General features: G+C 43.1%; 1 protein-coding gene across 1 annotated transcript in view; it reads right to left on the bottom strand.

Moving 5' to 3' along the window:
- The window catches only part of LOC140283271 (myelin regulatory factor-like protein), a 39,961-nt gene that overhangs the window by 20,829 nt on the left and 3,214 nt on the right, over positions 1 to 15,918 (bottom strand). The window contains exons 3-7 of the mRNA XM_072378004.1: positions 10,353 to 10,426; positions 3,181 to 3,295; positions 1,985 to 2,072; positions 1,461 to 1,522; positions 203 to 596 (exon numbers count right to left, since the gene is read on the bottom strand). Of these exons, the coding sequence (XP_072234105.1) occupies positions 203 to 596; positions 1,461 to 1,522; positions 1,985 to 2,072; positions 3,181 to 3,295; positions 10,353 to 10,426 (733 nt within the window). The remainder of the gene's footprint in view (positions 1 to 202; positions 597 to 1,460; positions 1,523 to 1,984; positions 2,073 to 3,180; positions 3,296 to 10,352; positions 10,427 to 15,918) is intronic.

Genomic DNA, 15,918 nt, shown 5'->3' with positions numbered 1-15,918 from the left:
TTCATTTTCCAAAGTGTAGTGTTGACAAGCTTGTCCCTGTGGTCCTACAAATTCCTTTTCCCCCATTTTCTCACTGTCCTGAGGTCACTATTTTATTGCTAATGCACACATGTAACCAATGGAGCCAAAGTAGCTAAACTGTAGAATAAATCCATGTTGACGGATGCCATCTTTTAATTTCCTACGTTGTTGTGTTGCTTACCAAGTTTGCAGGGTGGAGGGAGGGCCCAGATAACAGTCTGAAGGGGCTGGGGGGGCAGTTGGGACCATGCCTTGGCTAGCTACTGGTGCAACGTAGCTATTAGCAGGAGGTAGAGGTGGAGAGGGAGGAGTGGGTGGAGTGTAACCTTGTGAACAGCTCTCTGGATTCAGATAGTGCTCGGGTGAGTGGTGTGTGTGTTGATGAAGGGGGGCAGGTGGAGTCCGAGACTTAATGTAAGTGTTTGTGAGGCCCAAACCCCGTAGCTGATCATGGGTCAGCAGATCAGAGTGGGAGGGAGCAGAGCCTTGGTCCTTAAAGTGGCATGAAGCAGATGGAGGTTCGGGTGCATAGACCTCTGGCTGGGTGGACCAATAGGACGGCTCATAACTGAGATCTGCCAAAAACAAAAGATCACAAACAACAACTCTTCAGAAATGCTTTGATCTTGGATTTTTTTGCAAATATTTGCTGTGAAATCAAGATCTGGTTTGATGGTCTTCAAGTTCTTTTTTGTTTATGTTGCATTTTTTCTCTTTTTTTACTATAACCTATTTGTTACACTTTGAGCCCAGTGACCTGAGTAATTGCAGCACATTTCAGTCAGCTTGTACTGTGGGTTAGAGCATGTTGGGGTCATTTAACAGCAGCAGGAAAATCTGAATAGATTAATATCATGTCAGTCCTGTGAAAAGAAAGTACACCCACTTTCAATTCTAAGGTTTCACAGATGAGGACATAATATTAAAAATCGTCTGGTTTCCTCCACATGACTTATGATGTGGCAGCATGTTAAAGGGCTGATGATCTGGGCTGGTTCTGCAGCCACAGGACCTGGGCACCTTGCAGTCATTGAGTCCACCATGAACTCCTCTGGATACCAAAGTATTCTAGAGTCAAATGTGAGGCCATCTGTCCCACAGCTAAAGCTGGGCTGAAACTGGCTCATCAACAGGACAAAGATCCCAAACACAGCAGCAGATCTACAGCAGAATGTGGGGAAAAGAAAAGAATCAAGGTGTTGCAACGGTCCAGTCAGAGTCCAGACCTCAGCCTGACTGAAATGCTGTGGTGGGACCTTAAGAGAGCTGTGCAGAAACCAATGCTGCAAACCTCAATGAGCTGAAGCAGCGCTGGAGAGAAGAGGGCCGAGATTCCTCCAGAACCATGAGAGAGACTGATAACGTCCCACATAAAACCATCCCTTTAAATTACTGCTGCTAAAGGTTCTTTTTCACATGGCTCTATGTGTCAGTGATACCTTGTATCTGTAGAGGTGAACAGGCCTCTGAGCTGGAATCAGGAGGCGACTCAGGGAGCATGCTGGGAAACAAAACAAAGAAGCAAAACTGAGGGATTTGGATTGTAGATTATCTGTTGAGTGAAATGTTGATCCTGCAGAGAGTCTTCTGCGTTAGTATTTACAATCTTCCCTGATAACCAACTGGGTCAGTGCTGAATTTATGGATGTTATGTAACAGAGTTAAGGAGTTCAGAAACAACACTGATACTTTCCCGTGTTATAACCACTGCTCATATAACTGGGACAGCAGTTTTACGCTTCAAAACAGAGAGAAGAAGAAGAAGAATTCTCTGTCTGCAACTTTATATCTGAGAAAAAATCTGATTTCAATCTGATTTTCCAATGCAGCACAAAATGAGTCAATAAAGAACAATAATTCCCTGTAATGAGCCTGTAAGTGTTGCACTGGCGCCCTAATCACTCCGAGCTGTGTGATAAAGTGTGTCAGAATGGAAACTCGTGTCTGTGTGTGCGAGTCGTACAAGCTGCTGGGGTCCATGTCGTTACTGAGGTACTGCTCCAGGATGCTGGTGTCTACAGAGCTGTCCAGCACCCCACTCACATCCTGACCTGCACAAACACACCAAGTTATGCTCATTATCCCCAAAAACCGTGTCTGATGGTCACTAAACACGGATAACACACGCATGTACAGTGATAGGTAAAGATACAGATCATGTGCTGCCTGTTAACTTACTGGCAGTAAGTAAGTTTGTGTTTTTCCAGGTCAAAGGTTTCAGAACAATTATGTTTTATGCTCTAAAACTCCTCAAAGAAACCAGGAGTGTTGCCTTCAAGGACAACTCGAAAGGTCTGAACTTTCCAAGAAGATGACACGACTGGTTTTCCATCCCTGGAAAACCCTAAAAGACTAATAAAACAGGTTTATGTGCAGCTGGGTTTTTTAAAGGATCATTTTAGCCTCATCAAAGCCCCCCTGGGACCTCAGTCCTATCTAGAGATCTGGAACTTCTTCATTTTGAAAGATCTTTCAAAGACACTTTGAAAGATCCTGGAACTTTCCAAAGGATCACTGAAAACATCTCACAGTTAAGTTGTCGTTTCACATCTTCCTCGAAGACCATTGAACCCATTCTGAATCAATGAGAAGTGACCAGTGTTGGCCAGAATCATCCAGAACATCTTTAAGAGCCCAAAAAAATAACCTAAAAGACATTTGGCTCAAATGCTACTTCAGTGTCTTCAAGCAATGCCCTCAACAGTCCCAGAAAATATTCTGAATATCCCTGAAAACCCCTTGACGACCCTTCAGCCTCTTCAGACCTTTGGGGCCCCTTCATGAGGCCTTTAACATCCCAAACCTTTGCAAACTCCTCAAAGAATGCAGTACATCTTCTCAAAGATGATGAATGCGTCTGAAACTTTCTTCCCACCAACACCTGCCACTTCAGTAGATCCATAAATATCCTTGATGGTATGAATCTGACTCAATTAAAACTGGTCTTTTATTCTCAAGGACTCCGGAAGCCTCTTAAAGACCAGTTTAAATACCTCTAGATCTTGGATAAGGACCATTTCAGCCTCTTCACGGACCCCTGGGTCCTCCTCAACGTCACTGGAACATTCTCAAAGACCCTGAACATCTTTCAAACCTCGCTCTTCAGCAGATTCTACTCTCCAGGCACACAAAGCAGAAAAGATTGGATTAACATCTCACCGCAGAAGAACTGCTGCAGGGCTTCATTCTCTCCAAGGATCGGCAGTCTGCCGGCTGCAGGCTCCATGCTGCCCAGCAGGAGGCGCTGCGGCAGAGGGGCGTGGAGGCGCCCCAGCTGGCGATATCAACGATGATAAAACTGAGAACGCACAGAGAGCACTGAATCATAAAGGAAGGATAAAGACTATTCTTTAATCACAAAAACACATGGAAAAGAGATAAAAACTGTGTGTTGGGATTATCTGAGTTAGCAGTATGAATTAAATTCAATTAAATTCAATTAAATTTTATTTATATAGCGCCAGATTACAACAATTCAACCAAAGAAGGGTGAATTCTTTAGCCTGTCATTGCACCTAATCCAGCAAAGTTATCAGCAGACAGTTTTATAGCTGGAGGGTGACTCAGTGGTGCTTTAAAAGGGGAAATCAGTTCGATAATCTGTAGTGGTTCAAATCTAAAAGATGGTAAAGAGCATAACTGGCAATGGCTGTGAAAAAGATAGGAATGATTGCCTGTTGTTGTAAACAAATCTCACTTTTTATTTTGTATAATTGCCTTTTTTGCTACATGAATGACAGTAAAGCAAAAGCTATAAAGGAGTGAAAGGTTTGACACTCAGTAATTCATAATTATATGAAAATAAATGAATTAGTGGAAGTGACACTGAATCCAACACACTAAGTGAATTTATTTAGAGATAAAAATGCTCTTTTTAAGATTTGATGACCATGTTTGGCGAAAGCTGAAGTTTTGCTAATACTTTGTGCTTTTTATGGCATACAAAAAGAGACATAAAACAATATTTCATGTTCTTAGGAAAAGATTCAATATCAGCCTGTTCAAATAAATCCTTTAAGAAAAAGAGAAGTGATGATTTATGTCTGACTTTTAGCCTCCAGTTGGTAACTTTTTATCCATCCATCCATTTTCTATGCCTGCTTAATCCAGTTCAGGGTCATTTTTTTCAGATAAAACTTTATTGGAACAGATTCTGATGTTAGCAGATGACATTTATGAAGGGCACCGAAACCTTTAGACCAAGGTTATACCCTGAATATGTGTTCAGGACTGAAAGCCCTTTACATGAAATATGAATAAACTTACTGTGTCTCAAGTCCCTGACATCTTACCTGAACTGAAACCAAGAGCTGTGAACCCTGAACACAACAACAAAGTTTACCGATGACAAATCAGCTGAAAGATGTTACTGTTCAGCAACATCTGATGTCTTCTGGGGTGAAAAATGCTGTTTAACGTGAATAATAAACTGAGTTTGGCTGTAATGTCAGCAGAGAGGTAGCTGGAGCAGTCTGAAGGAGTCTTTGAAGCACATTTTCCACACTTTTTATACTAAAAAACAGCATCTGAGCCAATTCTGTACCGTGTATAATTGTCCTCTAGGTGAACTGTCCTCTTATTCAAATCCAAGGTGTCCCTGCGCACTCTGAAATATACAAATCATGACATTGAAATGACGTAATTTATTGCCGTTGTAAATCTTACTGGAGCTGCTCCCTCACAGGTCCAGCGTGTCACATTAGAGGTTTTGAACTCCTTCAATTAGCTCAGAATCACATGAAAATAACAATCCCAGTGTTTTCATTTTCTCAGAATGGGCATAAGTGACAGTTATAAGCAGGACTGGTTCCTCTGGGTGGGAACATTTTACTGCTGAGTTGCTACAGTAGCCCAGAAGGGACAAACCAAACCTCGGCTCTGGAGCAGCATGTGGCCCCCAGTCACTGCTGTTCTTGTGCTATCCATCACAGTTGGCTACAATCTGTAACTTTACCACTAGATGTCACTAAAGCACAACCACTGCTTCGTTGTGGGACCCACATTCTGACAATTTGCAAGCTCCAAGATTCATTTCGGGGCTCTTGCAGAACAGCTTCACAGTGTTTAACATGAAGAGTGTTACCTTCAGGTAAATTCTGTCTGAATCTGTCTCAGTTTTAGCTGCTTGGTTTGTTTTAGGTGTGCCAAACTGACCACTTAACAGAACCTCTACACAACAGATGCTGAGAGACGTTTTTATTTAAAATCACCATCTATTTGTTGGACAATATGTCACAACAATCTGCTCAATCAAATATGGGTTCAAGCTGTTTTTTCAGAAACCTTCTTGAACAGTTTCCAGTTTTTTTATTGGTTAAAATTTTCTATTTTTTACCTCTGGGTTTTGATATGTGTTGAATATTCACATAAAGCTGGTTTATGATTGAATAACACACAGCAGAAAGTGTGTAAATAACAGTTTCAGTTTGCAAAGTGTAACTAAAGAAGCAGATAACCAGACCTTTGCTGCCCTGATTACATTGAATCATAATTCCCATCAAACACTGATTAAAGAGCCTTTAACCCAGGTTTCTTAATGGAATTAAACCATTATTAATGATCCATTTACACTCCTGTAAATAAAACTAACTCAATCACAGTTGGTGCAAAGTGACCTGAGACACAACATGTTCATCAACATTAAAGCAAAACAACTATCTAGTCCAAACTTTTGGAAAAGCGACTTTGTTATTTGAACCACCGCCTCCATCCGAGATGGTTTCTGCACAGTAAATGTTGGTTTCTGCACAGTAAATGCTGGTTTCTGCACAGTAAATGCTGGTTTCTGCACAGTAAATGCTGGTTTCTTCACAGTAAATTCTGGTTTCTGCACAGTAAATGCTGGTTTTTGCACAGTAAATACTGGTTTCTGCACAGTAAATACTGGTTTCTGCACAGTAAATGCTGGTTTCTGCACAGTAAATGCTGGTTTCTGCACAGTAAATGCTGGTTTCTTCACAGTAAATTCTGGTTTCTGCACAGTAAATACTGGTTTCTGCACAGTAATTGGTGGTTTCTGCGCAGTAAATGGTGGTTTCTGCACAGTAAATGCTGGTTTCTGCACAGTAAATGCTGGTTTCTTCACAGTAAATTCTGGTTTCTGCACAGTAAATGGTGGTTTCTGCACAGTAAATGCTGGTTTTTGCACAGTAAATACTGGTTTCTGCACAGTAATTGCTGGTTTCTGCGCAGTAAATGGTGGTTTCTGCACAGTAAATGCTGGTTTCTGCGCAGTAAATACTGGTTTCTGCGCAGTAAATGCTGGTTTCTGCACAGTAAATTCTGGTTTCTGCACAGTAAATGCTGGTTTCTGCACAGTAAATGCTGGTTTCTGCACAGTAAATGCTGGTTTCTGCGCAGTAAATACTGGTTTCTGCGCAGTAAATGCTGGTTTCTGCACAGTAAATTCTGGTTTCTGCACAGTAAATGCTGGTTTCTGCACAGTAAATGCTGGTTTCTGCACAGTAAATGCTGGTTTCTGCGCAGTAAATGCTGGTTTCTGCGCAGTAAATGCTGGTTTCTGCCCAGTAAATGCTGGTTTCTGAACAGTAAATGCTGGTTTCTGCGCAGTAAATGCTGGTTTCTGCGCAGTAAATGCTGGTTTCTGCCCAGTAAATGCTGGTTTCTGAACAGTAAATGCTGGTTTCTGCACAGTAAATGCTGGTTTCTGCACAGTAAATTCTGGTTTCTGCACAGTAAATGCTGGTTTCTGCACAGTAAATGCTGGTTTCTGCACAGTAAATGCTGGTTTCTGCGCAGTAAATGCTGGTTTCTGCGCAGTAAATGCTGGTTTCTGCACAGTAAATGCTGGTTTCTGCACAGTAAATGCTGGTTTCTGCACAGTAAATGCTGGTTTCTGCACAGTAAATGCTGGTTTCTGCACAGTAAATTCTGGTTTCTGCACAGTAAATTCTGGTTTCTGCACAGTAAATGCTGGTTTCTGCACAGTAAATGCTGGTTTCTGCACAGTAAATGCTGGTTTCTGCACAGTAAATGCTGGTTTCTGCACAGTAAATTCTGGTTTCTGCACAGTAAATTCTGGTTTCTGCACAGTAAATTCTGGTTTCTGCACAGTAAATGCTGGTTTCTGCGCAGTAAATGCTGGTTTCTGCACAGTAAATTCTGGTTTCTGCACAGTAAATGCTGGTTTCTGCGCAGTAAATGCTGGTTTCTGCGCAGTAAATGCTGGTTTCTGCGCAGTAAATGCTGGTTTCTGCGCAGTAAATGCTGGTTTCTGCACAGTAAATGCTGGTTTCTGCACAGTAAATGCTGGTTTCTGCGCAGTAAATGCTGGTTTCTGCGCAGTAAATGCTGGTTTCTGCGCAGTAAATTCTGGTTTCTGCACAGTAAATGCTGGTTTCTGCACAGTAAATGCTGGTTTCTGCGCAGTAAATGCTGGTTTCTGCGCAGTAAATGCTGGTTTCTGCGCAGTAAATGCTGGTTTCTGCGCAGTAAATGCTGGTTTCTGCGCAGTAAATGCTGGTTTCTGCACAGTAAATTCTGGTTTCTGCACAGTAAATGCTGGTTTCTGCACAGTAAATGCTGGTTTCTGCACAGTAAATGCTGGTTTCTGCGCAGTAAATTCTGGTTCCTGCACAGTAAATGCTGGTTTCTGCACAGTAAATACTGGTTTCTGCGCAGTAAATGCTGGTTTCTGCACAGTAAATGCTGGTTTCTGCGCAGTAAATGCTGGTTTCTGCGCAGTAAATGCTGGTTTCTGCACAGTAAATTCTGGTTTCTGCACAGTAAATGCTGGTTTCTGCACAGTAAATGCTGGTTTCTGCACAGTAAATGCTGGTTTCTGCGCAGTAAATTCTGGTTCCTGCACAGTAAATGCTGGTTTCTGCACAGTAAATGCTGGTTTCTGCACAGTAAATGCTGGTTTCTGCGCAGTAAATGCTGGTTTCTGCGCAGTAAATGCTGGTTTCTGCACAGTAAATTCTGGTTTCTGCACAGTAAATGCTGGTTTCTGCACAGTAAATGCTGGTTTCTGCACAGTAAATGCTGGTTTCTGCGCAGTAAATTCTGGTTCCTGCACAGTAAATGCTGGTTTCTGCACAGTAAATGCTGGTTTCTGCACAGTAAATGCTGCCTCAGCACCATTTTTTAATATTTTAGCTACATTAAAATACCCAATTCCCTGTGCAACCTTGTCCAACATCAGTGTAAAGAGGCCTGTTTGTGATTAATATACTTCTGTTATGAGGAGCGCTTGCATTAAAAAGCTAAACAAACATTCCCAGTTCCTGTGAACGCACCTGAACTGCAGCAGAGAAACCATCCTGTTAAATCACAAACAGCAGATCTGCTCGACATGTTTGTTCAAACACACCTGTGTCGTCTCCAAAATGGCCACCAGTCAGTCGGTGATCTCCGACTTTATCCAACCGCTCTGTCCTCAGGTACAATCCATGTGTGAAGGCAGACTCAGCTTCAGAGTTTAGATCCAGAGAATTTCTCCAATATTCTCCTTCTTCTTCTACTGGAATAAGAACTTCCTTTGGTGGGATAATTCTTCTTGGAGTTTGTGGCGTATGAGTTTCTGTGGAGCGTCTCTGGCCGTCAGATGGACTTTGAGCTTTGAACAAGAAAAGGTAGAAGGCATTCACCCACATGATGCAGCCATAAACCAACCAGTCTTCTTCCTGGAAACGCACACACATACGCAAAGGGACATTTGTGAGACTACAGTTGTGGACAAAACATACAATTCTATATATAGTACAGTCCTAAAGTCCTGATCCAGCCCTCATTTCCTTGTAGTTTCCCTCCAAGCAGCTAGACTTTCCTGTAATCTTGTCCTGATCAACAGTTCTGCAGCTTTCTGAAGGTCTTTCAGAGTTTTTCTGCTTTTTAACTCATTTTCAGTCCTTGTACCTGAGCATTTTCATTGTTCAGCCACTGAACTCTGACCTATGAACCATTCAGGCAGAAAAAAAGGCTCCTAACTCAAGGGATGAGTGAAAAACTGATTTTGGAGAGCAGTTTGTCTCTGAGATACTGACTGTATTTCAGGGTAATGAGCTGCTTGAAACAAGCTTTTAATCAGGAATGAGAGCAGTGCAAAAGTCCCAGTGAGATCAAATTGAATGTTAAAGTGTTTTCTGGATGCGATGTCTATCACTATATGGCATCTATACGCCAGTATTTGGCCAGACAATATCAAAAAGTCGTTTTGTAGGAATTCTTAATGGTATTTATCTGTCAAATCAAAGTTATAGCTTTGGCTGACTTCTCAGTTATCTTCATTTTGTCTCTTTCTTTCTGCAAAAACTCTCGTTCCCTTTAACTGAAATGACATAAACGTCACGACAATCACTGGAAGAGCAAGAATATTTTCTGCTGGACAGCAGATCTCATCACGCTGTGCCATATTTGGCCAGCAGGTGTCAGTGTTGGCAGGTTATAAACTCAATTTGGACTTTAATTCAGTTTCCCTCTTGGGCTGCAGCATAATGTCAAAACAATAATGATAAAACAAATGTGTTTAATAGGAAGTTTTCCACGGCGGAGTATTAGGGCCACATTTAAACATTTTTTGGGGGGAATTACGAGATCAAAGTTGTTATTAAATATGACGATAATTAATTACGAGAATAAAGTCTTAAATATTCTATCAGTGAGCAGAACCGTTTAATTAACGTTTACCGTGTAGCCTATAGCATTAAATGAACCTTATATGCCAACTGTTGCACTCTCGCCTTTTTAAAATGTGGCCCTAATACTCCGCCGTAGTTTTTTCGTTTTAATTATAAATTACGACTTTATTCTCTCGTAATTGTCAGGAACTGTGGTGAGGTTGGACCTAGATGCAGCTCTTTTAGTTCAAAAAGGGGTTTATTTTTTTTAAAAAAACACACAAAAACAAAGCGCGGCAGAGCCGGATTCAAAATACATAACTGTGAATAAATATTAAACAAGACTATGGAATAAATACTATGAGCAATGACTAAACAAAGGAACAAGACTATGAGGCATAACCAGCCTTATCTCTCTGTGGCACGAAGGGATAGTGAGGATTCTGCAGTGAATGAGAGGAAATCAGGAGGCTAAATACTGTGGGAGTGATCAGTGAATGAGGTGCAGCTGTGAAAGAAGCAGGTGACGTGAATGAAACCAGGTGGCAGAGGAAAAACATGACTAATAAAACCTAAACTGTGACATGAACATAGACTGCGACCGAAAAAACCTCAACTGTGACGGTAATTGATTTTTTTTAAATGTGGCCCTAATACCCCGCCGTAGTTTTCTGTTGGTTTAAATAAAAAATATTGGTGATAAAATCCCACACATAAAATAAAGCTAGATAGAGTTAAATGGCGTTTCTCCACCTGTCCAGCAGGTGGTGCTGTTGGACCGCGGTTCATTTCCCTGTCCTCATTGGCCCCCTGAGGTGAACCTCGGGCTGAACTCAGAGGCTTCAACATTCAAAAAACACAAAATGACCCGAGCTTCTTTTATTTCTTAAACTAATGATGGAACCTAGATGTTTTTTTTCTATTCCTCTTCTGTTTACATATATCTTTATATTTTAAATTCTTAATTTTATTCTGTATAGCTTAAATTATGTACCGACAACACATCTCAACATCACCTGCTGCTGTTATCTTTACACTGTTGGAGCCATGCATTGAAATTTCATTCAGTAAACTGTGTTTATGGCAGAAATCCACCAGTGAAGCACAGTTTCACAGTCCCAGACTAATGGATCCATCATTGTGAGAGTCAGTCAGAGCACGCCGGTGACGGCATTGATGAGTCAGCGCCCCGCTTCTTCGTGGTTTGTTCTGGATAATTGTGCGATTGTTTTAGAAATGATTTAGTGTGACTCACCTCAGCGGGGTTTGAGCTGCTGATACAAAAAGTTCAGCTATTTAACAGCTTTAATGACGCACAAAGCTTCAAAAACACACCGAAAGGTTGTTGGGGAATTTCTCGGAAAAGACTTAGGATTGTAAAACACCTGAGAGCGCGGAGGTGAGCTGCCAGAGACACTGAGTCTCAGCATGAAGAGGATTCATACTGTTCTGCTCTGATTAAAGAACAGCAGACAGATGAAGATGATGTATTGTCTTCTTTATTGACAAGTTATCTTCAAATGCCAACAGAGTAAAACTACAAAAAGTAGAAATATAAACAAAATATATATAAACACATACAGCCATGACACAAGTGCTGCAAATTAAACTCTACAAAACGTGCCTTTGATCTTTGTGTGAAAGAAATAGCTGAACTTTTCCAAATAGTATCAGAATAATCAGATAAATGTCTTTCTTCCAATGGAAAATACTCACAGGCATTGATTTCCAGAACAAACAAAGAAGGATGGCTGCAGATTCAAACCACATAATTTGCCTTTCACTCATCTGAGCATTCAGATTGGCTATAAAACACAAGATAGAATCATCTTAAAGACACACTAATGATATTAAAAGGTGCGAAACAAACCAAAAAAGCTTTTTGAGGTGCTTTTTGTCAGTTCTGGCCTGCAAAGATTAAACTATGTGGCTCACCAGCTGTTTCTGGCAGTTGGGGGGAGGTTGTTTGCTGTATGTTCAGCTGATGCGAGCAGGTTCGGTGGTCGGCAGGACGACCGTCTCTCTGCCTGTTTAACCTTCGGTTTAGGATCCTGAGTCTGCCCCCTCATCCCGGTTTGCTGTCCTTTGGGTGTGTTTCCTTATTCCAAAGGCCTGGAATTTGTTATTTGCTGTTTTTATGACCTTAGCCCCCCTTCAGTCCATGATAAGACTTTCTCTTTTGGTGATCTAAGATGGCGGATTTTAGATTTACGTATTTTTGCTTCACTGCACAAGTGTGAACTTTGATGTTTTCTTTTGACATTCAGCCTATAGGTAAGAAACTAATATTATCTTTAAGGTTTAGGTAAATTAATTTGTTCAGATCAATTAAATCATGTGACTTTATGACCATATGTTTATGTATTTAGCTTTTATTGTTATTTTAGCGACTTACAAATCAAGATATAACAAACTATATAAAAATCTAACAATAAACTACATAGAAATAGATATGATATAATATCCCAGATATTCCCAGAGATGAAAGTCATTCCTGGAGAAGCGCATAAAGCTGAAATGCAGCCTCACCTTTTAGTCCTGACTCTGGGCACCAGCAGGAGACCCCCCCCTGAGGTCCTCAGAGTCCCAGCTGGTTCTTATGGCTCTAACATGTCAGAGATGTACACAGCAGAGCTGTTTTAAAGTTTATTCTCTGAGCCACAGGAAGCCAGAGCAGAGACCTGAGCTCTGGACCAATAAGGTCGTATTTCCTGGTTCTGGTCAGGACTGAGCAGCAGCGTTCTGGATGTCCTGCAGCTGCAATCTAGTGGGAAACTCATCAAGGCAGCATGTCGATGATCTCTTTGATTGTTTTTCAGTGACAGGTGGGACATGTGTCGGCCCCATTTCTGACCGACTCTTCTCTTCTCCTTTGCCTACTTTTAACCATTCTAACCTTGACAGGAGCAATGGTATCCAAAGCATTTAAAAGACTTAATGTGTAAGAATTCAACAGATCATCAGCAGTAGGGGGGGGGGTCTCAAACCTAATCATTTCCATAAACTGTGTCCCTGTTCTGTCATTTATGAGTTTTCCCACTGAACAACTGCAGACCCAACTGCTGGTTTGGGTTTAACAGACAGGCATCTTGAGTGGGAGCATCACTTCATGGATGTGCAGCTGCAAGAAACAGGACCTCTGGGCCCTTAGGAGGGTAGAGCAGACTACTAGGACTACTACTGAGCGGACCATCAGAACAACCCTACCAGACCTGCAGGACATCTACATCAAACGATGCAGGTGGAGAGCCGAGAAGATCCTCAGGCATCCACTCTGCTCCCTGCTGCCATCAATTCAATTCAATTCTATTTTATTTATAAAGCGCCAGATTACAACAATTGTCATCTAAAGGCACTTAAGTAATCTAGTCCAATTCAAGCCGATTGGAATTCAATTCATTGTAATCATAATCCAATTAATTCATATGGAGCCAATTCAAAAAATAATATCCGAGCTAAGGAAACCAACAGATTGGACCGAAACTTGTCTTCAGTCCAATCTCCCGTCCTGAGCCTGAGGGACTGTGGAAAGGAACGACTCCCTTTAACAGGAAGAAACCTCTGGCAGAACCAGAACCAGGAAGAAACCTCTGGCAGAACCAGAACCAGGAAGAAACCTCTGGCAGAACCAGGAAGAAACCTCTGGCAGAACCAGAACCAGGAAGAAACCTCTGGCAGAACCAGACTCAGGAAGAAACCTCTGGCAGAACCAGAACCAAGAAGAAACCTCTGGCAGAACCAGACTCAGGAAGAAACCTCTGGCAGAACCAGAACCAGGAAGGAACCTCTGGCAGAACCAGAACCAGGAAGAAACCTCTGGCAGAACCAGGAAGAAACCCGTGACAGAACCAGAACCAGGAATAAACCTCTGGCAGAACCAGACTCAGGGAGAAACCTCTGGCAGAACCAGAACCAGGAAGAAACCTCTGGCAGAACCAGAACCAGGAAGGAACCTCTGGCAGAACCAGAACCAGGAAGGGTGGCCATCCGCCTGGACCAGCTGGGGTTTGAGAAGACAGAAAAGAGGGAAAAGAGGGGGGAAAAACACCATAACACCATTCAAAGGATACCTGCTGGAACAGGGAAACACAAGTTAATAACCACAATAATGTCACATGGACATAAAATCACTTGAGAAATTAAACAGGGGGAAAAAGAGAGCAAAGTGAGGAAAGGTGTGACAGATGAGGTCCCTCAGCAGGCTGGGCCTATAGCAGCAGAACTATGGGATGTTTCAGGCTCACCTGAGCCATCCCTAACTATAAGCTTTATCAAAAAGGAACGTTTCAGCCTGATCTTAAAGGTAGAGAGGGTGTCTGCTTCCTGAAGCCAAACTGGCAGCTGGTTCCACAGAGAGGGGCCTGATAACTGAAGGCTCTGCCTCCCATTCTGCTTTTAGGGGCCTGATAACTGAAGGCTCTGCCTCCCATTCTGCTTTTAGGGGTCTGATAACTGAAGGCTCTGCCTCCCAGTCTGCTTTTAGGGGCCTGATAACTGAAGGCTCTGCCTCCCATTCTGCTTTTAGGGGCCTGATAACTGAAGGCTCTGCCTCCCATTCTGCTTTTAGGGGCCTGATAACTGAAGGCTCTGCCTCCCATTCTGCTTTTAGGGGCCTGATAACTGAAGGCTCTGCCTCCCATTCTGCTTTTAGGGGCCTGATAACTGAAGGCTCTGCCTCCCATTCTGCTTTTAGGGGCCTGATAACTGAAGGCTCTGCCTCCCATTCTGCTTTTAGGGGCCTGATAACTGAAGGCTCTGCCTCCCATTCTGCTTTTAGGGGTCTGATAACTGAAGGCTCTGCCTCCCATTCTGCTTTTAGGGGCCTGATAACTGAAGGCTCTGCCTCCCAGTCTGCTTTTAGGGGCCTGATAACTGAAGGCTCTGCCTCCCATTCTGCTTTTAGGGGCCTGATAACTGAAGGCTTTGCCTCCCATTCTGCTTTTAGGGGCCTGATAACTGAAGGCTCTGCCTCCCATTCTGCTTTTAGGGGCCTGATAACTGAAGGCTCTGCCTCCCATTCTGCTTTTAGGGGTCTGATAACTGAAGGCTCTGCCTCCCAGTCTGCTTTTAGGGGCCTGATAACTGAAGGCTCTGCCTCCCATTCTGCTTTTAGGGGCCTGATAACTGAAGGCTCTGCCTCCCATTCTGCTTTTAGGGGCCTGATAACTGAAGGCTCTGCCTCCCATTCTGCTTTTAGGGGTCTGATAACTGAAGGCTTTGCCTCCCATTCTGCTTTTAGGGGCCTGATAACTGAAGGCTCTGCCTCCCATTCTGCTTTTAGGGGCCTGATAACTGAAGGCTCTGCCTCCCATTCTGCTTTTAGGGGCCTGATAACTGAAGGCTCTGCCTCCCATTCTGCTTTTAGGGGCCTGATAACTGAAGGCTTTGCCTCCCATTCTGCTTTTAGGGGCCTGATAACTGAAGGCTCTGCCTCCCATTCTGCTTTTAGGGGCCTGATAACTGAAGGCTCTGCCTCCCATTCTGCTTTTAGGGGCCTGATAACTGAAGGCTCTGCCTCCCATTCTGCTTTTAGGGGCCTGATAACTGAAGGCTCTGCCTCCCATTCTGCTTTTAGGGGTCTGATAACTGAAGGCTCTGCCTCCCATTCTGCTTTTAGGGGCCTGATAACTGAAGGCTCTGCCTCCCATTCTGCTTTTAGGGGCCTGATAACTGAAGGCTCTGCCTCCCATTCTGCTTTTAGGGGCCTGATAACTGAAGGCTCTGCCTCCCATTCTGCTTTTAGGGGTCTGATAACTGAAGGCTTTGCCTCCCATTCTGCTTTTAGGGGCCTGATAACTGAAGGCTCTGCCTCCCATTCTGCTTTTAGGGGCCTGATAACTGAAGGCTCTGCCTCCCATTCTGCTTTTAGGGGCCTGATAACTGAAGGCTCTGCCTCCCATTCTGCTTTTAGGGGCCTGATAACTGAAGGCTTTGCCTCCCATTCTGCTTTTAGGGGCCTGATAACTGAAGGCTCTGCCTCCCATTCTGCTTTTAGGGGCCTGATAACTGAAGGCTCTGCCTCCCATTCTGCTTTTAGGGGCCTGATAACTGAAGGCTCTGCCTCCCATTCTGCTTTTAGGGGTCTGATAACTGAAGGCTCTGCCTCCCAGTCTGCTTTTAGGGGCCTGATAACTGAAGGCTCTGCCTCCCATTCTGCTTTTAGGGGCCTGATAACTGAAGGCTCTGCCTCCCATTCTGCTTTTAGGGGCCTGATAACTGAAGGCTCTGCCTCCCATTCTGCTTTTAGGGGCCTGATAACTGAAGGCTCTGCCTCCCATTCTGCTTTTAGGGGTCTGATAACTGAAGGCTTTGCCTCCCA

This window comes from Leuresthes tenuis, unplaced genomic scaffold (assembly GCF_036924035.1).
Source record: "Leuresthes tenuis unplaced genomic scaffold, fLeuTen1.0.hap1 SCAF_23, whole genome shotgun sequence".
Lineage (NCBI taxonomy): Eukaryota > Metazoa > Chordata > Actinopteri > Atheriniformes > Atherinopsidae > Leuresthes > Leuresthes tenuis.
The sequence above is the reverse complement of the archived record's forward strand: the minus strand, read 5'-3'. Positions and strand labels throughout refer to the sequence as shown.